This window comes from Ictalurus furcatus, chromosome 16 (genome assembly GCF_023375685.1).
Source record: "Ictalurus furcatus strain D&B chromosome 16, Billie_1.0, whole genome shotgun sequence".
NCBI classification, from domain to species: domain Eukaryota; kingdom Metazoa; phylum Chordata; class Actinopteri; order Siluriformes; family Ictaluridae; genus Ictalurus; species Ictalurus furcatus.
In genome coordinates, this window is record NC_071270.1 from 17,855,893 (window position 1) to 17,876,279 (window position 20,387).

The 20,387-nt window shown below is 41.3% G+C and overlaps 1 protein-coding gene across 1 annotated transcript in view; it reads left to right on the top strand.

Annotated features, from left to right (window-relative positions):
* The first annotated feature begins 346 nt into the window (after window positions 1-346).
* LOC128620889 (roundabout homolog 1-like) overlaps window positions 347-20,387 on the top strand; it is a 145,486-nt gene continuing 125,445 nt past the window's right edge. The window contains exon 1 of the mRNA XM_053646261.1: window positions 347-1,348. Coding sequence (XP_053502236.1) covers window positions 1,213-1,348 — 136 coding nt within the window. The 5' untranslated portion in view covers window positions 347-1,212. The remainder of the gene's footprint in view (window positions 1,349-20,387) is intronic.

A 20,387-nucleotide genomic window follows, 5' to 3' on the forward strand; every position in this document is an offset into this window, starting at 1 on the left:
ATCTATCTATCTATTTGTCTGTCTGTCTTTTTCTTCCTTCCTTCCTTCATCCTATGTACCAATAACCTGATTGCATTTGAGCATTAAAGAGCAGTAACATATATTCTGCAGATCAGTCATAGTTTTCTTTCCTTCTTTCTTTCTGTTTATATGCCTGCATTCTTTCTTTCCTTCCTTTCTTCCATCCTCCTATGTACCCCTTACCTGATTGCATTGTCTGAAAGAGCAGTAACATATCTACTGCATAGCAATAATAATTTTCTTTCTTTCTTTCCTTCTTTCTGTTCATATGCCTGCCTTCCTTCTTTCTTACCGTCCTTTCTTCCATCCTCCTATGTAGCCCTTATCTGATGCACTGAGAGCTCACTGTGTGAATGAGAAACAGTGTAAAGCGCTTTGTAGAAACGCTAAGGTTAAAAAAAAGAAAGAAAGAAAGAAAGAAAAGCGCCGTATAAGTGCAGACCATTCTCTTTAAACCGCCTGTACGACCCAAACACGCGCACCCGCCTCCGTGAACGCGTACAGCAAGGAATCACCAACTGGTCCGAAAGCACAGAATTCAGAAGCGCGAGATCGCGCGTGAGCGTTTGAACGGAGTGATAAATGATAAATAAAATAATAATTTAAATTTAAAAAAAAAAAATAAACATGTGAGAAAGTCGACATTTGACCGATTCCTACAAATTGCGTTCAACAGTTACCCAGTGGTTATTACAGGCGACTCTATTTGTTGGGTTTCTCTTCCTTGGGTAAGTTGCACAGAGGGACATTCCGCATGGAATCGTGATATCACTTGGTCCAGGACGCTCAGGAGATCCGCGCACAGATCCTGGAGTTGGCCCGGGCGGAGTTTTCCGGAGCGCCTTTCCCACCACCGCCTCCTACAGCAGGGAGAAACTCCAGCCAGGGCTGAGCGACTCCACAGAGCCGGAGTACAGCAGGACATGTCGCTGTCGAGCCGCACTTTCCTGCACATAACCACAAAGTTTCTATCAGGACGCAACGGGAAGACGTGCGCGGCTTGCAAACCCTGGTGATTTTTATTATTCATGAACAGTTCATATTTTTCCATTTCATACACTTTTCCAATCCATCGGACATCATGAGATCGGATTGTTCAACCCCAACAGGAAGAGCACTAATAAATTAAAAGAAGAAGAGGAGGAAGAAGAAGAAAGATACAAGGACTGATCCGCTTTTGAAGTTGGGACGATGAGATTATGCCACATGTGCAGCAGGAGTGTATACAATTTAAGGAATTCTGAAATAAATTCCCAAAGGAAACCTGGACCGATGGCATACTATATAGGAATTTACATCTTTCTGGGATTACTGCAGCTCTGCTCAGGTAAACTCAACTTTTGAATGTTCTACCACAAACTAAATCACCAGTGCAGAATGATTCAATTAACTAAGAGGTGGAATAAGATGCATTTTGATCCTGGTGGATTTTTACAGAAACGTGGATGTTCATTCAACAGATTGGGCTGATATGAATAATAATGTGATGTACAAACTGACCTTTATGAGCCTGATAAATGGCTAAGAAAGCACTCATTTAAGCTTGTTTTTTAATCAAATGATGTGCATTAATCTGATTTTACCTATTAATTCATTTATCAGAATGTTGAAGAAAAAAAAACACATCCATGCAGAAACTTCATTATTCTAGGTCTTATCATGAGCTGACATGATAATAATTCCCTAGTCCAATTTCCAAGTCAAATTATATGCAAAAAGTCCAATATTGCTTCTAAACTGGACTTTAAAAAAACACACAGATAACACTATAGTTAATGTAGCTTTGTTAACCCACACATGTGACCTGGGATAGTTTAATGTAAGTAATGTATTGTAGATATCCATGATTTAGCTATATGGTCTGGTATACGGTGCACTGCATGTCATTAGTCTCACTTGCAGCTCCACGAAGTCACACCTTAGTGTCTTTATGAGTCACACCTTTGTGTCGTTGTGAACTGGAGGGTGTTACAGCGAGCGGAAGATGAACAATGGAGACTCTGTTTTTATTTCTAACTTCTTGCGACTCAAGTGCGATTAATTCTGTACTGCTTGTATAAACTTTGCTTTTAATTGCTTCCGGGTTCCTGCTCATTCAGTTGCACTAAGAGCGCAGACAAAGGGCTTGAAGAAAAAAAAGCACTGCCTGATTTGAATAGGTATCTCGGAGCAGGATTTGTTTTGCTCCAGGTTATCAACAGGATGGGATGCTGCAATACTAGCAATGAATTGCGGTGTACAGTAGGGCAACACTAGAATGTAATTACATGCAGACATACACACGCACACACATATGCCTCAGGGGAGGCTGTGTCCCACTCTGGTCTCATTCTCTGTGTGAAACGGCTTAATGAGGTGCTGTAGTGTAGGGAAGCATTGTCTAATATCAGCAGGCCGGATGTTGCTACATTAACGTGTTGAGGGAACGCTCAACATGCATTAAGGGCACCTGCAGAGACTGATATGGCTCTGGAGCTGTGCTGTAGGATGAACTTTGTGTGTACTATAAGTATGCGTGCGCACATGCTTCAGCTTCTTATCTGCCGTCCTGATTACAGAGACGAGCTCGGCGAATAGTCTTGTAATGATTTGATGCCCCGCATACCTTCCTTTCTAAAAAGCCAGCTGTTTACCAAACGGATTGTTTTCAGGTGGACGACTTTAAAGCTGTTTTTTTGGTCCTCCTCGGTTGTTTTACTCCTTTATTGTAGGGGAATTCAAAGCATGCCACGCTGTAACTCCTTCATCTCTTGGACAGCAGCACAATAGCGGGACACAGATGTGCCTCAGGTATCTCTGTGCTGGTTGATGCAGGTGTGGTGCTTTCTGGAAAAGCTCCAGCAAGTAAAACCCATTTGTGTTAACGACCATCTGAAAAGAAAAAAAAAAAAAAAAAAACTCCTCGAACAAAAGAAAAGGCTTGAAGTCATCTATAATTCCAACTTGCTGAGTTTGGAGAAAAGTGGTTTGTTCTTCCACAGATTGCTATTATTCATACCATCTGTAGGAATCAATAGCGAATCCACAGCTCTTCTTGAGGTACTAATTAACATACTATTTTGACCAGCACTGCTCTCTGTGCCAGGGATGTGCACTTCATTTTCTGAAGGAATAAACTGAGAAAATAACTTCTCTCATGCTGGAGATTCAAGAAAAACCCTCACCGCTGGTCGTTAGAGGTTCACACTGGGTTTTTTTGGGGGGGAATAAAAACGACATGCGTTCAGAAGGATACATGGCGTTTTGGAGACAGAGATCCTCAGCCAGTACATTAGCGGGGATGATGTGGCCCACTGGGAGTGCTGAATAAGCTCTGGTGGCTTGGAGCACATGTTCTGGCCGACCAAGGGACTCCGCAGACCTGGCATAGGTGCACGTTGCTAATACATACTTACCTCAAGTCTTTCTGAAATATTATCTTAATTCTGTACTACTGGTCTGATCAGTCAGTTATACACTGACTCAGATTCAGGACAGATATTTTTTGCCCACCCAGAGGTACCAGTGAGTGTTGTGCCATGTTATTTTTGGTGCCAGTGGAAAGCCAGCATGTCTATTAGATTTAAGGCTTGACTTTCTGTTCTGATGTGAGCACTGCAGTTCTGTGGACAGACTGGATGTCTCTTTCTCTCTCTCTCATGGTTTCTTCTTGGAAGCACTGTACATTCAAAGCTGAAAATGCTTCTCTTTTTCAGAGCAAGAAGGAAGGAAAAAGGAGTAAACATTTCTAGTCACCTCATTTACTGCCTCTATAACCTCTGTGGCTGAAGCTGGTTCTCAGTAATTGTGTCTTAATAAAGTTTTTGCACTTCTGTTTAAAGGTAAAATGCACGTCGTTCAGAGGTGTTGGTCTCCATTACTGAAGAGTTTAGCATTCAATCATGTTTAAAACACTTTCTTCACACCATCAGCTAATTACTAAAGTATTTATGGGATAAATTTGGTGTGTTTGTACACACGAAAAAGAAAAACCTGAATCTGTAACACTTTAATATACTTTAACTAGAATTCAAGTTAAATGTAGCACTGGGTCATTCATGTCTATAATTTTCTAACTGTCGCAGGATATTTTGTCCAGTTCAGACTAGGCACAGTGTAATGGTTTTTAGTTCATTTCTAATGTTACTGCTAGCGTGATCATTGGTGTCTTTGTGATGGCATACACTGTGTTTCACTGAGGTTCACTGTGAACCTTTCATGATGGTTTGGAAAGGCAACATTCTTGCTGTTGGAAAAAAACAACAACCTAATAATCATTTGTCATTTTAGCACAAGTTGTCACACACATCTTTCTTGTTTGGCTCAGATGATGACATGTTTAGTCAAGGCTTTGTAAAGCTGCCTATATTCTTCGGGTTTACTTGACGCATTGATAAACGACTGTTAAGACATGCGCAAAAGTTTCTAGCTGACTTGTACTCGTTTTAACACTTCCTTGATTCAATTAAATATGGAAATCCAGATGTTGATTTGGATCCCTAATGAGCTGGAGGAGACATGGGGAACTCTTGAGAGGAACCAGACTTAAAGGGACCGATACTCTTCTGGGTGACACAGAATTGTTCTATAATTATGAAATGTCCCTCTTCTAAAACTGTATACTATAACGTCAAAGTGGGTTGGAAGGATGTTCAGTCTGAGAAGATTGTAAATGAGTCCTGGGCACCAGACAGTCTTTATGGTTACAGCAGCAGTTTTCAGTTACAAATCTACAGTATCCAGGTGAGATTATCCACTGAAGCATTACTGAGGTTTGAGTTTTTGAGAAGTAAACATTTTTAGGGAATCCATGTGGGACAATCCACTTCTGAACCCTAATTTGTGGTATGGAATATGGAAATACTTCGTATTCGAGGCAGATGACAACGAACATATAGTTGATTCTCTGAAGCCGGTGTGTAACGGAGGCTATCGTTCATTCAAACAAAGCGAGGAAACACCTGGAATTTGGCGAAGCACCTGAAAGACGGTCCTATATTATATTTGTTTGAGGCCGCTGGCATTGTAGCCGTGAAACCAGCTAACGTTATGCTCCATGTAATGTTAGCGATAGCCAGTTATTTGTTAAAGACGCTAACGCATTGCAGTGTTATAAACTACCTCCTAATGGGCCACCATGCATCGCCATTCAGCCCGTGTCCTGTCAGCTAAATGTAGCCTGATGTCACTAATAATTATTCAAATGTTAATGCTTTTAATAAATCTTTTTTGCCTGCCACCATATCAGTGAATTTAAACTAATGTTTGCATTCAGAGTATAAGAGGTGTGTGTGCGCTTAGGAGTGCACCTCCACTGTAGCCTCCACTCATTGTCAGACAGTGTTTTATATCTAAAATACCCCCCTCTCTGTCTCTCTCTCTCTCTCTCTTTTTGCCAGTATCAGCCAGTGGACGATGTCCTCCAGGAGAGTTTTTAATTAATTATTTTTTATTTTATTTTTATACCGCACTGTAGTATCGCCTTTGGTATCGAGTATTGTGTACTTTTGGTGGTATCGGTACCGACTACTACATTTTTGGTATCGTGACATGCCTATGCCTTACACAATTAATTGACCATTTTCATACATTTGTTTGTGCTTTCTAAACTCTTAAAGTTTTATCTTACAGCGGTTTAACAGGTGTGGTTTCTTAGCGTTAAGTATGATATGGTGTATTTAACATGCAGTACATTTGCTTATACATAAGACAATAGCTCATGTTACTGTAATACTAAATCTAGGGCTGCAACTAATGATTATTTTCATAATCGATTAGTTGGCCGATTATTTTTTCGATTAATTGGGGACTTTCAGTACCAGTTTTTCGTTTATTTAAAATAAAATCCACAAACTGTGTGTTACAAATATAAACTTCAGACTAAAACTTTACACAACTGCTTGTCCAATTATATAAGACTGAAAAGAACCCAAAACACAGGAGTTCGTCCGTCAATTTCGACGAAGACCGAAGTTTCCATTTCTGCCTCCATCATGGAGAACACAAACTGGAACTCGACTTGCGCGTGAATTGGATTATAGTGAGGAAGACTTGCACAGCATCGGCCTCACTCTCACTTCCTGGTCGGTGACCATCACGATCCACTGGCAAGACTGAGTCAAGACGACTGAAGATGGCCCCCCGGCACAGTGATTCATAGACCCATTCATACATCCATTCATACACTTCGGACACTTTCGAAATGCCAATCCATGCATGTCTTTTGGACTGGGGGAGGAAACCGGAGTACCTGGAGGAAACCCCCGCAGCACGGGGAGAACATGAGAACATGCAAACTCCACACACACAGGGCCACGGTGGGAATCGAACCCCCAACCCTGGAGGTGTGAGGCGAACGTGCTAACCTAAGCCACCGTGTGCCCACCTGATACACACACACAGACACACACACACACACACAGACACACACTCACACACACACACACACACACACACACACACGACAGAATATCTATTATTCATTTAGGACTGTGGTTTAATTCAGTGCATTTCGTGCATCCATAAAAATAATGCATATATACTTATATATAAAATAAACTAAGTATATAACCAAGTATATAAACAGTGAACTGAAGAAAGTCATTGTCGGTGACTCTGGGTTTTAGGCTAAAGCTAGCGGCGTAACATTACGTGTGTATGACGTCATGCACTGTCGACGTCCGGAAGCGGCTTATACTTCCGGTTAGTGAAAAAAAAACGCTAGTGTTATATTTGAGATGATATTACCTTTCTAAAATTCATACACTAGACTGTAGAGTACACAGTACATAATGTAAGTGTATAGTACTTCATTTGGGACACAACTTTAGTATTTACTCTCCGAAGCGTGTTTTCGGAACAGAAGTAACGTAATGAGTAAACGCACCCTGTGCCGTGCGCAGACCAAATAATCGATAATGAGATTCGTTGACAACGATTTTCATAATCGATTATTATCGATTTTATTGATTAGTTGTTGCAGCTCTAACTAAATCAGAATTGATTTATTTCCTTGTGTATTTCTATTTGTAAAAAATTGATACACAGATGGACCGTGTTGCTGTTTTGCTGCATTGTTTGCTGTAGGTGGGAACTGACCCGTTGTGACATGCGTAAAGGACTGTATGTGTGTGCATGTGTGTGTATTTGCATATATTGTCAAAACTGTATAGAAGGTTTCCGGATGGGTTTCCTTATTTATATTTGGCTTTCCTGTGGTGTTTAGTCATCTTTGGAATCCTGGCCAAAGCCCCTCAGGCAGAGGAAGTCATGTAGCACATTACCACGTGCTCCATCTCTCTTGGGTCGTCACACCTCCACCCAAAACACTGCACTTCTATAAGTGTTTGTCCTCCAGTGAGCCTCCTCATAGCCCTGGAGATGTTTATTGCGATTGTGAAAGGTCGGATTTGAATCATGCCTGTGGCAGATAGTCACATTGAGTAATGGAGCCACTGAATCATCAAATGTGTTGTAGGCCTAAGGCTAACAGCTGCCATGGCTAAGCTGGTCACTTTGTGTACCACTGAGCATGGTTCTTGCTCATCTAGTCATAGAGTTGTGAATGAATCTGTATTTCTGTGTATTAGTTTTTATCCTAAAGCCTCCACCCATTCTTGGTGTGAACTCCCTCATAGAGGTCAAATACTTACCGCAAGTATTAGGACAATATTTTGACACTTAATTGATACAGATTTAAGGAACTGCTATCTTTGTGACAGACTGGACTGATATTATAAATGTCCTCGTATTAGAGGCATTTTTAGCTTTCTCACCTTTCCAAAAGTTAGAGGCCTAGCTGCTAGTCAAGAAGATATTATGAAGAAGATTAGAGGACATTCATAAGGAATACCTATGGAGGGATTAGAGGATTCCATAACATATAGTCTACTTCATATATTGGCATGCTGCCCAATACATTAGCTAATGCATCTTTAGCTTTGGCTTAGCTCGTATTCATGAGCGAGACAAATATTTAATGATTAGTGGTGGAACAAAATATCCATTAAATCCAGAATTCAGAATCCAGAACATTTAAAAGGAGGTAGCTAGCACTATAGCTATCAAACCTAATTGCAGGGTGGTCATTAGATAGCTTCCTACTGGCATATAAGACTTCGATTAACCTCTGGTTTGATGATCGCTGCTACCATAGAAACAGTGAAGAAGGTTAGTGTTTTCAGACCTTTGATCCTCCCCATTTGCCTCCAGTGTTTTGGAAATCCATGGATGTGTTGTAGCTGTAACAACCTGTAAATGAGTTTTGTTGTTGTTTCATGGGCAGTTTTTTTTGTTATTTTCATAGCCAGTTTGTATATCTCTAATGATTGGGGGATTGATTTTACCATTTCAAATACATCAATATGGCTATCCTGTTTCCTGTTTTTTGGGTATCTCACTATTCAACTCATGTCTGACCATAAATAACTGCCCCAGGGGCAGACCAACTTGCCTGTAACAATTTTACAGGAACCAAACTGGTTTATTCTTGCTAGGAGCTGTTTGTTTGGTTATTTCTTAAGTGCTAGTGCTTGAGTTCAGCTGTGTCTCACAGCTGGTAGAGAGAGAGAGATAGAGAGAGAGAGAGAGAGAGAGAAATAGTTTGTTCATTCAGCAAGGAGGTCATTCCCTTTAGGATGACTGGTTCTCTAAATAAACATTTATTTCTGGAGGAGTTTGTCTGTGGTTTAAAAGTTGAAAGGTCCCATGTGCTTTGTAGTGTCTGTTTATTCTGAGCTTGCAGCCTGTCTAAGTCCAGTTTGTCCAGTTTTGGATGAGTTTTTTCATGTTTCTGCTTCTGTATGTGTATATATACACATGTATGTATGCATGTGCAGGAAACAACAGATGCTTTCACCTGGAGGAATTTAGCCAAATGGAAATGAGTGTTGTCAGTCAGCTTGTGCTAAGTTGTAATATTCATTGCTGACCATGTTAGTTCATCTGGTTGCATTATGCCTATAAAAATGCATATGTGTGAATGTTATGAATGACAGGCTGTCGTTTAATGGCAATGTCTTGGCAGGGACACAATAAGCATTTTTGTATGTTGGCCAACTCCAGCATTTAGCTGTGCTTTGAAAATGAGGGAGCTGGTAAAACCATTTTACATCAGATCATTACTATGTACTATTTTTCAAAGCAGCATAAAGGCAGATCTCTCTAGAGAACATTTAAGAAGATGGAGTCTGACAACCGAGCACCTGAGATTGCCTCCCAGATGAAGTTTCAAACTAGTGAGAAACTTGGCCTGTGTGAAGTATCTCTTGGGATTGTGCCAGTGGTCAGAAGCAGCATAGTTCTCACATGAGCATTATGATCCTATAATCCCTTTTCTCTCTGCCTGGCCTCTACCTGCCAGACACATGGATCTGCAGTGGGAGAAACTCACAGCAACTGGTTTATCTTTTAAGCTGCCCTCGTCTAAAAGCTAGCCTGGATTTGCTCGTGAGTAAGAGTGAACGCAGACCATGAAAGTGGATGACACAAATGGCCCTTCCCAGGACTGATCTCATTCCGTTAATGCATTTTGCAGTTGCTTACCAAAGTTCCACAGATTGAACTGAGATCAGACTTTGTTAGAGTTAGTATATCGATATGTAGAGGTGCAGTGATACCAATATCGGTATTGGGTACCCATACAATGACTATGTTTACATACACATCAATATTCCGAAATTAATCGGAATTTGGCAATATTCGAATTAGTATCGAGTCATGTTTATGCCGCAATCCGAATGCCCGATTCAGATTAATTCAATATTCTGATTCCGCAAATTCTGATTCCCACCCCTGGAATATGCCTGTTTTAATTGGAATTTTGTTGCATGTAAACACCTTATTCAGAAAATCCACTGAAAGGAGATATATGCACATACTCAGTCCACAAGGAATTGTGGGTAATAATGACAGCATCTTGAATCTCCTGGGAAATAACAGCAGGCAAGGAAAAGGGCATGTGTAGACTGGCATACTTGCAACAACCAAGTATACAGGAATACACCTGTATGCATATTAACAACACATAAACATATTTGGAATATGGCTGCAACCCGAATATAGACCTTAAACGGAATTTACTGTGTATGTAAACTTAGTCAAAACCAAACTCATTTACAAATTCTCCAATACCAACATCTGATACCATGTGATGTAAGTCAAATGTATGTTTTCGTAACCAACGCTGCAACAAATGCTAGCTAGGAAAGGAAACACGTGCTAGGAGTGTCAAAATGACAACTCTTAAACGGTAGGTTGTTCTTGATGAGCCAATATTGGTCATTGATAATGAGGAATTCACATGCAATAAAGACAATGAAACACACGTTACTTACAAGCACTTACAAATTAACTAGCAAATATTATGAAGAATGAGTCTAGCAGCCTAATTGCAGTACATGTATGCACATTTTGTGGCTTCTATTTAAATGGTAGAAGCATAAACAAGACTAAATAAAGTCATTTCTGTATTGGTATCAATATTTTATTTTTGCATTTTGCTTATTCTGTGAAAAAATTATATTGAGGTATCTCTATCACTATGTATCAGTATTTAACCAGATAATTTCTAGGTCGTCATGATTTATAATATCATTAATTAGAACTTACAGTCACATGTACACATATGCCAACATGCCACCAGTCCCTTGGCTCACCATGAGCAGGTGGGAGTAGCTAAAAACAAATTTTGACAGATTGCTCCGTAACTGCTCATAATTAATTTTACAGCCCACTTGGCCCCTCCCTTCAGTCCTGGGAGGCTCCTGACAGCCGGCGTGACACGGCACAGCAGGCTCCACAGGGCCAATTAATGTCCAGGCTTCTCTCAGCACCACCCCCACAACGCTAATCCAGCTTCAGTGGGGATGGATAGCTGCAGCAAGCATGCCACACCACTGAGAGGGATTTGTTTTTAAGGTGAATCTGTTTATGTGGCTCGTGAAGCTGAGCGATGTCAGCTCAAAGGTCAAGCCTAAAATGTCAGAATCCGGAGGGATCAAAGGTCACAGATATCCATTTAGCTCCATGTAAACTTTTGTGCTAGTGTCAAGGTGCATATTGATTGATGAGGTGAAACGGCGATCGATCACTTGCAGGTAGGCAAACACACTAGTATGTGTGTGCGCTCGTTTGGTCAAACATTCACCAGAATTCGTACAATTGCTTAAGTAGACGCGTGTGGAATTTGGGCCTACACCCTCTCATGTAGTCTCAGGCTTACAACGCACATACACACACACACATTATTCAAAGTCTTTAATTAAAGAAGAGATTAAGTCAGATAAGGATGTGTGAAATCTTAAAACGTGTTAAAGAGAGGATCCACATCCCAAGTGGAGGCTCTATTTAAACACCGATCCCCCCCACCCCCACTCCACCCGCCATTCACTCAGTCATTAGTGACTGATCAGATAAACAATTGAAGGCTTCAAGAGAAGGCTGAACCCTAATGAACAGCTTTCCCATGAGCGACCATCTCGAAAAAGAGGCTGAAATTAAGTTAATTTGCCTTAATATGCTGAACTATTATTAGGTGATAGCTGCTAGGCTCTGGGCTGGGATCCAGTGATAAGTGTGTGCAGTGAGGAAATCTGAAGGCTCCACTGGATCAGATAATTGCGTGGAATGGAAGCTGCTCACCCTGTCCCTCTATTTTGACTTTAAACCCCTAAAGAATGTGATGTACCTTTGAAAGCACAGTCAAGAGAGATGAGATTTTTTTTTTTCCCCATGTGGAAATCAAATTAAGGTGCACTTTGGTGTTTGACCATACACTCTGCAAGATGCCGCTCAGTATGGGGAAGGAAACATGCCATGTTTAAGAGGTTATTCAATTTATGAACATAATTCATTCATAATGATAATTTCTCATTTATAGTAAGCCAAACAGCTGATATCAGCACACTGAGCATCTGTGCATTAATAGAAATCCGACTTCCTGTTTCATATTCATGCAAATCGGACTAGAGTCTCGCCGAGTTTCAAAGGAGTGCGCAGAAGACTGAGTAATCATCCTAATTAAATGCACGTTTAGAGACTTAGAGGGGGGAAAAAAGGTTATTTGCCTTTTCTCTATTTTCTACTTTTCTTGCTTGCCGTTGCTATGACTGCCTAATTGGGATTATTAGGAGGATTATAAATAATTTCCTGCCTAAATTTCAGCCTTTGTGTGCACCAGGAAATCATTTGTTTGTATCATTTGGCTCGGGCGCATGAAGAAGATGAGTCGAGCGGGGGCAAATGTTTCACTGTCAGGACTGGATGGTCTAATGAGCCTCTGGATAATGTGTTGTCTCATTACCAGACTCGTGCATGATCCTTCGATCAGCTCAGAAAAACATCAGAGGGGACAGACATCCAGCTGTGCGGAACGCACACCTGTTCTGCCTCAATCACTCCCTCAATAAGATCAGGTTTACAGTGTCAGATGCCTGACTGAATGAGTGTTGTTGAGTCGATGGAGCTCCGTCAGCGCCTGTCTTTAAACCTTGGCCCTGGGCTAACCTTGTTACTGTGCCAGACTTCCCCAAGTGCTCCTCCACTTAATTAACCAGCAGTTGACCTTGTAATGGAGCTTGTCTTATCAGCGTAAGCACTCGATGCCTACCCGAACGTACTATCTCCACATGTCTAATGAGCGAGCAAGAGAGAGAGAGAGCAGGAGAGAGGTGTATTATCAAGAAAGGGTTCATGCTTTTTGGCTTTGGTGCCAAAGTTATGATGAGCAGATGTGTTTGCCGGCTTAGTTCAGTGTCTCTGAAAGAATCCAAAATTGTCCAGATTACCTCTTCAACCCCCACCCCCGCAGCGGCGTATGCATCAGAGTGTTATCTGAGACACTCTGTTCCTATTCATTGCATGGCTGATGGATGATCTGCTGAGGATTAGATGTGCACATGATCATCATCACCATCGTCCTCACCAAGAGAAACGTATCCCCAGAGTCTGAGATGTGGCCAAGTTTCAGTCCAACTCTGTCTTCCTTCAAAGAAGCGAAGCCAGATCTGTGTAATGAGCCAAGCACGTGGCTCGGCGCCAGACCTTTTCTACCGTGCATGGCCTCAAACTTGCTACTTTAGGCTGAATTTGATGCCTTTGTGACTGTCTGAAATTGAAACCTTACCTCATCGGTGGAAATTGCTTGGGGAGGAGAGGGAGCAGAGGGGAAGCTAGAAGCTGGCGACTGAGCAGTCCGACCACTGCCACCACCTCTGACATTTCTCCTCTCAAGAGAAAGAGCGCAGAGAAATAATGAACTCATATGAGATCCTGGCAAAGGATCAACAGATAATGTGTACAAACCCCATGTGGATCCAGGCAGAGATCCTTTTGTCATTATTCTCCCTGACATTTTGTGCTGGCAAGCCAAGCTTCAGCTCACCTTCATTTTACTGGCTTCATTCCACAGTGCAAGTGTGCTCCAACAAGAAAAATCTGTGATGAGAGCTGTAGGGGGCAAGGCTAGTGGACTGCCGCTTGGATTATTATTGCTCTGATGGGCTGAAACATCACAGAGAACCAGCATTCAGCTGGGAGACTGCGTGCAAACCTTTGTGCATTCTGCGCATGTTGAAGGCTAAATAGTGGAAATTGAGATGGATAAAGCGTTGAAGCAGGGAAGAGGAACTGTGTCAGGAAATGTCATAATGTCATGGTTAAGGATCCTGTGTAGGTGATTGATATTAGCTCAGTGTCCTTAGAAAGTGATAAGGTAATTATGCAAGCCCAGGACAAAAAAAAAAAAAGATTCTTCACCTCAATGAACAAATAGCCATTGCAGTTCCTGGTGAAGTTTATCACCCGGTGAGCCTTAATTCTTCACACTCTCTTTCCACTCTCTTTGCTTTGGTATTAAAGAGCTAAAAAGGAGAAATTGTTTTGCAGATGTGCAGCTCAGGGGGGATTCTTTGTGGCTTTGAACAATAGGAGGAGGAGGAGACATTCATGAGGATGAGGCGAGGGTCTTTACGACCTTCCCCTCTTGAGAAAGACCAAAGGGATTAGAAAATAATCCCTGCCAGCTAAACTGACTTGCAGAGAGACATAATCTGATCCAGTGCACTATCATGCTAAAAATCGCTTTCAAGCATTGAGCATTTAAATTCAGTGCTAAAATGGACCAGATCAGGGCTTGCTTTTATTTAGGTTTCACAATATGATTTCTCATGATCTGTCATGTCCTGGTCAACATCAAGCATTTCAAAGAGAGATCACTTAATTTTAGTCATATGTGCAATGGGAAAGTTGGACATATGTCTTAGATATAGTCATAAAGGTATAGCTTTAGGACCATTTAGCGTAAGTCTTGATGGACATATTTTTGCGCTAATGTTACAGATAAATCTGAAATATTTAATGAAATTACAGGAAGTGAAATTAAAGGTCGAGTCTGTGATTATGTTTTTGATATTTGGACATTCATATATAACCTCCAAGGAGAAGCGGTCTCTCTATGTAATGAATCCCAGTTTTAGACAAGTCAGGGTATAACTAAGAGCTAAGGCCATGTCAGTCTAACCAAAAAAGGTAGGAAATGTCTTTTTTAATGGGATAATGAATGCACCTCTGCAGATGTCTCCAGAAAAGGAAGCCTTTGGCAGCATTTGTCTGGCTCTTAATTTCCCCCCTCCAAATATTTATATTGTCTTGTAAAATCTGCTCTAGGCCTCCATTCTACCTCTCCAATGTTCCATTTATTCCTCTTAGTCGCTTCAGTGTTTCTGCCGCTCGTCTGCCGTCCATGTCTTGAAATAGGCTCTCTCTCGGAATCGCCCAGCCTCCATAAATTTATGATCCCATTTAATTCCCATTCGGGCCAATACCATCCTGGAGTCTGGCCATTTATCCTGATTCTACCCAGTGTCTTTATGGAGATGGCCTGGGTGGCATGCTGTAAAGCACAGGAGGAACAGGAACAGGAACAGGGAAAGTGGTTAGGGGGGTTAATGTATAAATAGGATTTCTGCTCATGCTGTTCTCTAAATAGGGTTCATGTGCAGTGTCCATGCCCTGGTCTGTTTTACACAATCCTTCCAGAGAGGGAAACAACAGGGAGATGATATGAGAGAAGAGTTCATTTGTTGCTACCAACTCAGCAATTAAGGCAAGGGGTTTGAAATAAAAGTCGTTCAGCACCACACGCACACTCGTAAAGCAACATCTGTAATCACATAGACAGGCCCACATTGAGACTTAGCCCAATTTACCAAGCAAATAAGGTTTTTTTTCTGACCATGACATTTGAAAACGTGTCCCCTAATAAGCTGAGAGTGGCCGAGTCTTGTTGAATAGTTTATAATTTACTGCACCCATTCTGGGAACCGCTTGCAGCTACAACCGAGTTTTATATATAGGTATATACAAAAGAGGAAGAGACAGAAAAAGAGACATCAGCTGTACATCGGACAAAACGAGGAGGCTGAGCAGTTTGTTTTATCGAACACCTTTGTCTCATCAGAATGAAGTATTTCTCCTTACTAGTAGTGAGACCCTGCAATAGCATTAAAGACATGTCAGTTTGCATTTCTAGTTGTTATACTCTAGGAGCAATGAAAGCCCCAGAAATATCTAGCTTGCCCAGCTGATGAAGGACTTTTGTCCAAAAGCGTCCTGTCACTCTAGAAGCTTTGTATATTTCACAAACTCTTTTTCTCCCTTTTTCTCCTGAATTTGGTCATTTGTCAGTTCCTGCCCCTAGCTAGCTCTCCCCTATCGAGTGACAACTACCAGCCGTTGAGGGTGAAGACTAGCACATGCTTCTTTCTACACACATCATCTTTTGGAAATGCTGCTCATGCTACATCACAGGGTAGCATAACACATTCAGAGGAAATCGCTAACCCTCTTTCATATACATGAGCTCACAGACGGCCATTGATTGACAGGCAAGAGAGTGATGGCACCCAGAGAGCATGGGCTCCCATCCTCGGATGTCTACGGCATTGTTGGAATTCAAACTTCAAATCTCAAAACCTTAGGGCGAATGATTTTCTGTTGTGCTACTCAGACATTTTTACTTTAGTACTTTCTGTTTGCTAGCTGCGATATTAAGTAGTTAGGTACCTTACATAGCCCACGCACAGTTATCTGGCCTCGTTCCACCCTCATACCTGTGGGAATGATAGGCTTTAGCTTCATAGCTAGCTGTAGAATTTATTGTCTCCAAAGCAATGCGAGGAATTCTCCCAGCCCGGTTTCCACTGTACAAACCTAATGCTCTTGACCCTGGGTGTAAAATAAAGCATTTTTATTTGATCTCATTAGATGGGACTACTAACATTCTCTGGCACATGACCATGGACATTAGCAAGGTGAGTATTTCACTTCAGGAGAGATACACAGCAGTTCCTGATGACCATGAATATTGCAGCATTCAAGATCAATCAGTGATTGAAAGGACTTTGATGTTTTTTGGGGTTTTTTTTGCTGAGGCTTCACACATCAGAAGTCATTAAAAGACTTGGCAGAGAACAAGGTGGAGAGTAGGAGAGAGATAAAAAAAACTAGGCTAGTTCACTCCTCCGCTTTCCATCCTCTTGACTTTTAACAGCTCTCCTCTATAATGGCCGTCATAGATCTAGTGCTGAGGGTGCTCATTTGGAGGTGGGTCTCTCACTGTTCGTGCTGACTGAGCCGTTGAAATCTTTCCCTTAGTTACCAGTGTGCTTTTTTTCCAATCCACATTCCCATTTGAGCATGCTTCCTGGAAACACTCTCCAGGGAATGAGCTCATGTGCTTTAAGTGCAGGGTGCCTGAGTCTCCGCGAGACTTTCTTAATGTTAAGGCTAGTTCACACTACACGATTTTCAACGTCGGCAGACCGCTATTCTGCTCATACTACACGACTTGCTGTCTAGTAATCGGGAGTCTTGAAGTCGTTGTGGTGTTGAGTAATTCACACATAACGATCGATTTGCCTCAGATCACAGGGTTTTGTCGGCAAGCTCAGCAACTTGTAGTGTGAACGAGGCTTCCGTCGTTCCAAAGATTTGCAACATTCCCTCTATATGACGCAAAGCCAGTAGGCATAATCAATTAGTGGTGATTGCATCATGAGGCATTGCAGATGTAGCAGAGCTTGGTTGATTTGTCTGTGTTTACATCTCCTTGATGCCGAGGACTAACTGAAATGCTCTCTAAGTGCCTTGAGCTTTTAGACTAAAGCCAAATTATTTATGGGAAAGTAAGGTGGGATTTTTTAATCACCATTTTCTCCAAGTTACTCATTGGCTAAGTCTACCCATTAGCATATTCCCTAGGAGCGAGAACACTACCATGGGCTTCCCCCAGAATATAAAGCCAGCCTCTTTATTCCATATATATGAACTAACAGATGCTTATAATTGGCTATTGTCCATCAGATTGAAATGAATGGCATCCATTCCCCCCAGAAAGCAGGGTTAATTGTGCTCTCTCGGATTCCCAGTCACAGATAGTTATTGTATTGTCAATGTTAAATTCATAACCTTCATAAACTTCTACCCGACACCAAAGATATAGCCATTAGTCAGTAGTGTGAATAGGTTGTCATTTTTTCCTCAAATTTTCTCAGTTCTCAGTCTTTATCACTGCAGTGGCACTCCATAGACATGTGATGTTATTAAAAAGCACAGCAGCAACAACAACAACACAAAGCCAGTTTGATCTTTTTCAGGTCATTAAAACTGAGTGTTCTAATCCAGGATCAAGAAAAGATCAGAATTCATTGCAAACTGATTTTTTGTTTTTGTTTTTGTTTTTTGTTTTTTTTACAGACAAATGGGATTGTTTTTAACAAGCATGTCAGTGTAGTATGGGCTTTTATTTGTCCATATCTGTCAGGAGAACTTTAAGCTGTCTGGTGTTGGGAATGCAGTAATTGTGTCAGATGGTGTTAACTAAAGGTGCTGCTTGTGTAGAAGCATGATGGGGAAATCATCTTGGTGAGCATATGTATGTTAGCCAATGCCAAATATAGAAATGAGCCTTGGGATTTATTGCTACTAGCCTTAAGAATGTTCTCACTTACAGTCAGGAGCATTTGTGTTTGCACACATACTTGTGTAAATGTGTGTGTAGGTGGGGTTGAAGGTAGGAGTGGAGAGAATGGATAGATTACACTCTTTTCTCCTCTGAGGCAGTATCAGCACTGTGGACACTGAGAACACAGGTAATCCCCTTGTCACCCCAGTCTGACATTGTTCTTAATCATCGACGGCTGCTCTGATTGGCTGAGCCCAGCAGCAGGATAGTGTTAAGGCACGCTCCCTTCATCATGGCCAGTGCCTCAAGGTGAGATGCGGGTCAGAACATTCCCATCATAGAGGAAGACGAGCCGACACAGTTGTGTGCATTGTTTCAAGAGTGCTTTTAAAGTGGGCTGTGAACCTCAGCCAAAACCATGTAACATTACGCGCAGGTTTGTCAGTGAATGGAACTCTTTAGCATCAGATCAGCTTTCGCATCTCATTGTGTGCGTGCGTGTGAGCTTATTTACCTGTTGGGGTTCTTTTACACAAAGAAGCTGCAGTGTGAGTAAGCCCAACTGCTGTGGTTTTCATTTTTAGTGGTTGATACTTCATCCCGTGTAATGTTTACACACCCAGTCCAAACGCCAAAGCAAATTGTTGGGAGAACCGAAACCTCCTCCTCGGGATGGTTGGCGAAGCGGATTGTAGACCACCAACCTTGATCCACAGACACTCGTGCTCTCAGACCGTGCAGTGTGGAGTCAAATACATGGCTTTCATGTGGGACAGACACACACTCACAGGAGTGTAATGGATAAACCTGTTTATATTGAAAACCAGTAGGAGCGAGGGTAGATGCACTCATGTGGTCCTAAGATGGGCTGATAAAATACTCAGTCACTCATCTTTGGTCCTGAACACGGCCACTGCTTCCTGCATCCTGTTCCACCTACAACATCCTACTCACTCTTTGAACACTGAGTGTATATAAAGTGCCGTGTAAAAGATTACAAATGATACACATATTTCCGTACATTACACTTTCTACAATTTGAAATAAGTTGTCCATAGCAATTTTAGAGACCATTAAAAAAGCCATTCATAAAATTTTGAATGTGCGTGCGCATGGTGCCCATTCAGAGTATATTCCCCACCTCATATCCAGTGCTCCTGGTATAGGCTCCAAAAGCAATAGCTGATGAAAGATTATTTACATTTGCATATGTTGCCTGGGTAAATATTCACACTAAATGCACTGATGGTCACAGAGACATCATTAAACTATTCAGGGTAAATACTGTCTGGGAGATAATACTTTCCTTATTTGTCTTGCATAATAAAAAAGAACAAGCATCAATTTAGTAGCAGAAGCAAATTCTCTAACACTATGTTCCTTTATTTTGCTTCATCCGTTCTTCTTTAAGCAGCTCCACAGCATGATCCTACCACCACCATACTTCACTGCATGGTCTGTGCTAGGTTTGTGCCACACATAATGTTTTGAATTCTGGCCTAGAAAGTTAATCTTGATCTCATCCGACAGAATAACATTTTCCCACATCCTAACTGGGTCACTCTCAGGCTTTCTGGCAAAATCCAGACATACTTTCATATGGTTCTGTTTGAGTAATGGCTTCTTTCTTGCCACCCTTTAATACACCCTGGTGCTACAGGGAAAACCTATGATAATGTGGACAGGAGCATCTTTACTCTAATTTTAGCCCCTGAAATCTGTAGATACGTCGAAGCAATGGTTGGTCTGGATGGTGCAATACATGAGATGAGCAACAAATGAGCTCTGATATTATATTGTACCGTTTCCCTAATTTTTAGATTTGTATGCCTTTCATCCCTGCATTGCACATTCCTTACACCGTCCCTTCAAATTCACAACCTGACCAATGATTCTAACAATACTACTTCAAACAATTATGATTAACAGAACATATTCTAAGAACTTTTGCCTCAGAAGATGTTCAATCGATCAAGTTATCTCATTGTTCCTAGAACTTTTCAGCATTCCATTTTTAAATGTTCCTGCAATGTTCCTGTATCATTTTGGTTGCAGGAGCATTAGCATTGCGCAAACATTTCTAGAAGACCTGGAAGAACATTCCATTTTCATTACATTACAAGTTAAACATCTTAGAACCTGTTAAATACATCACTGAATATTTTAATAATATTCTCTGTTATCTGGGTTACAGTAACAGTCTTTCTAGAAAGTGTGACAGTTACATTAATGATGCACAGTTAGAAAGCAGTTACGTCTAATTATGTCTAATTAAGAGGCAATTGCAGTCTTGTTAGGGAATTGATTTTCATCTGTGTAAACTTGGAGCTTGCAGAGGAGGTTTAAATCATTTTTATTTTCTGTGAAATATCTGCAGAGGAATTGTTAATGCTGCCTTAGAAAATTCACAGTTAAAATAAGAATT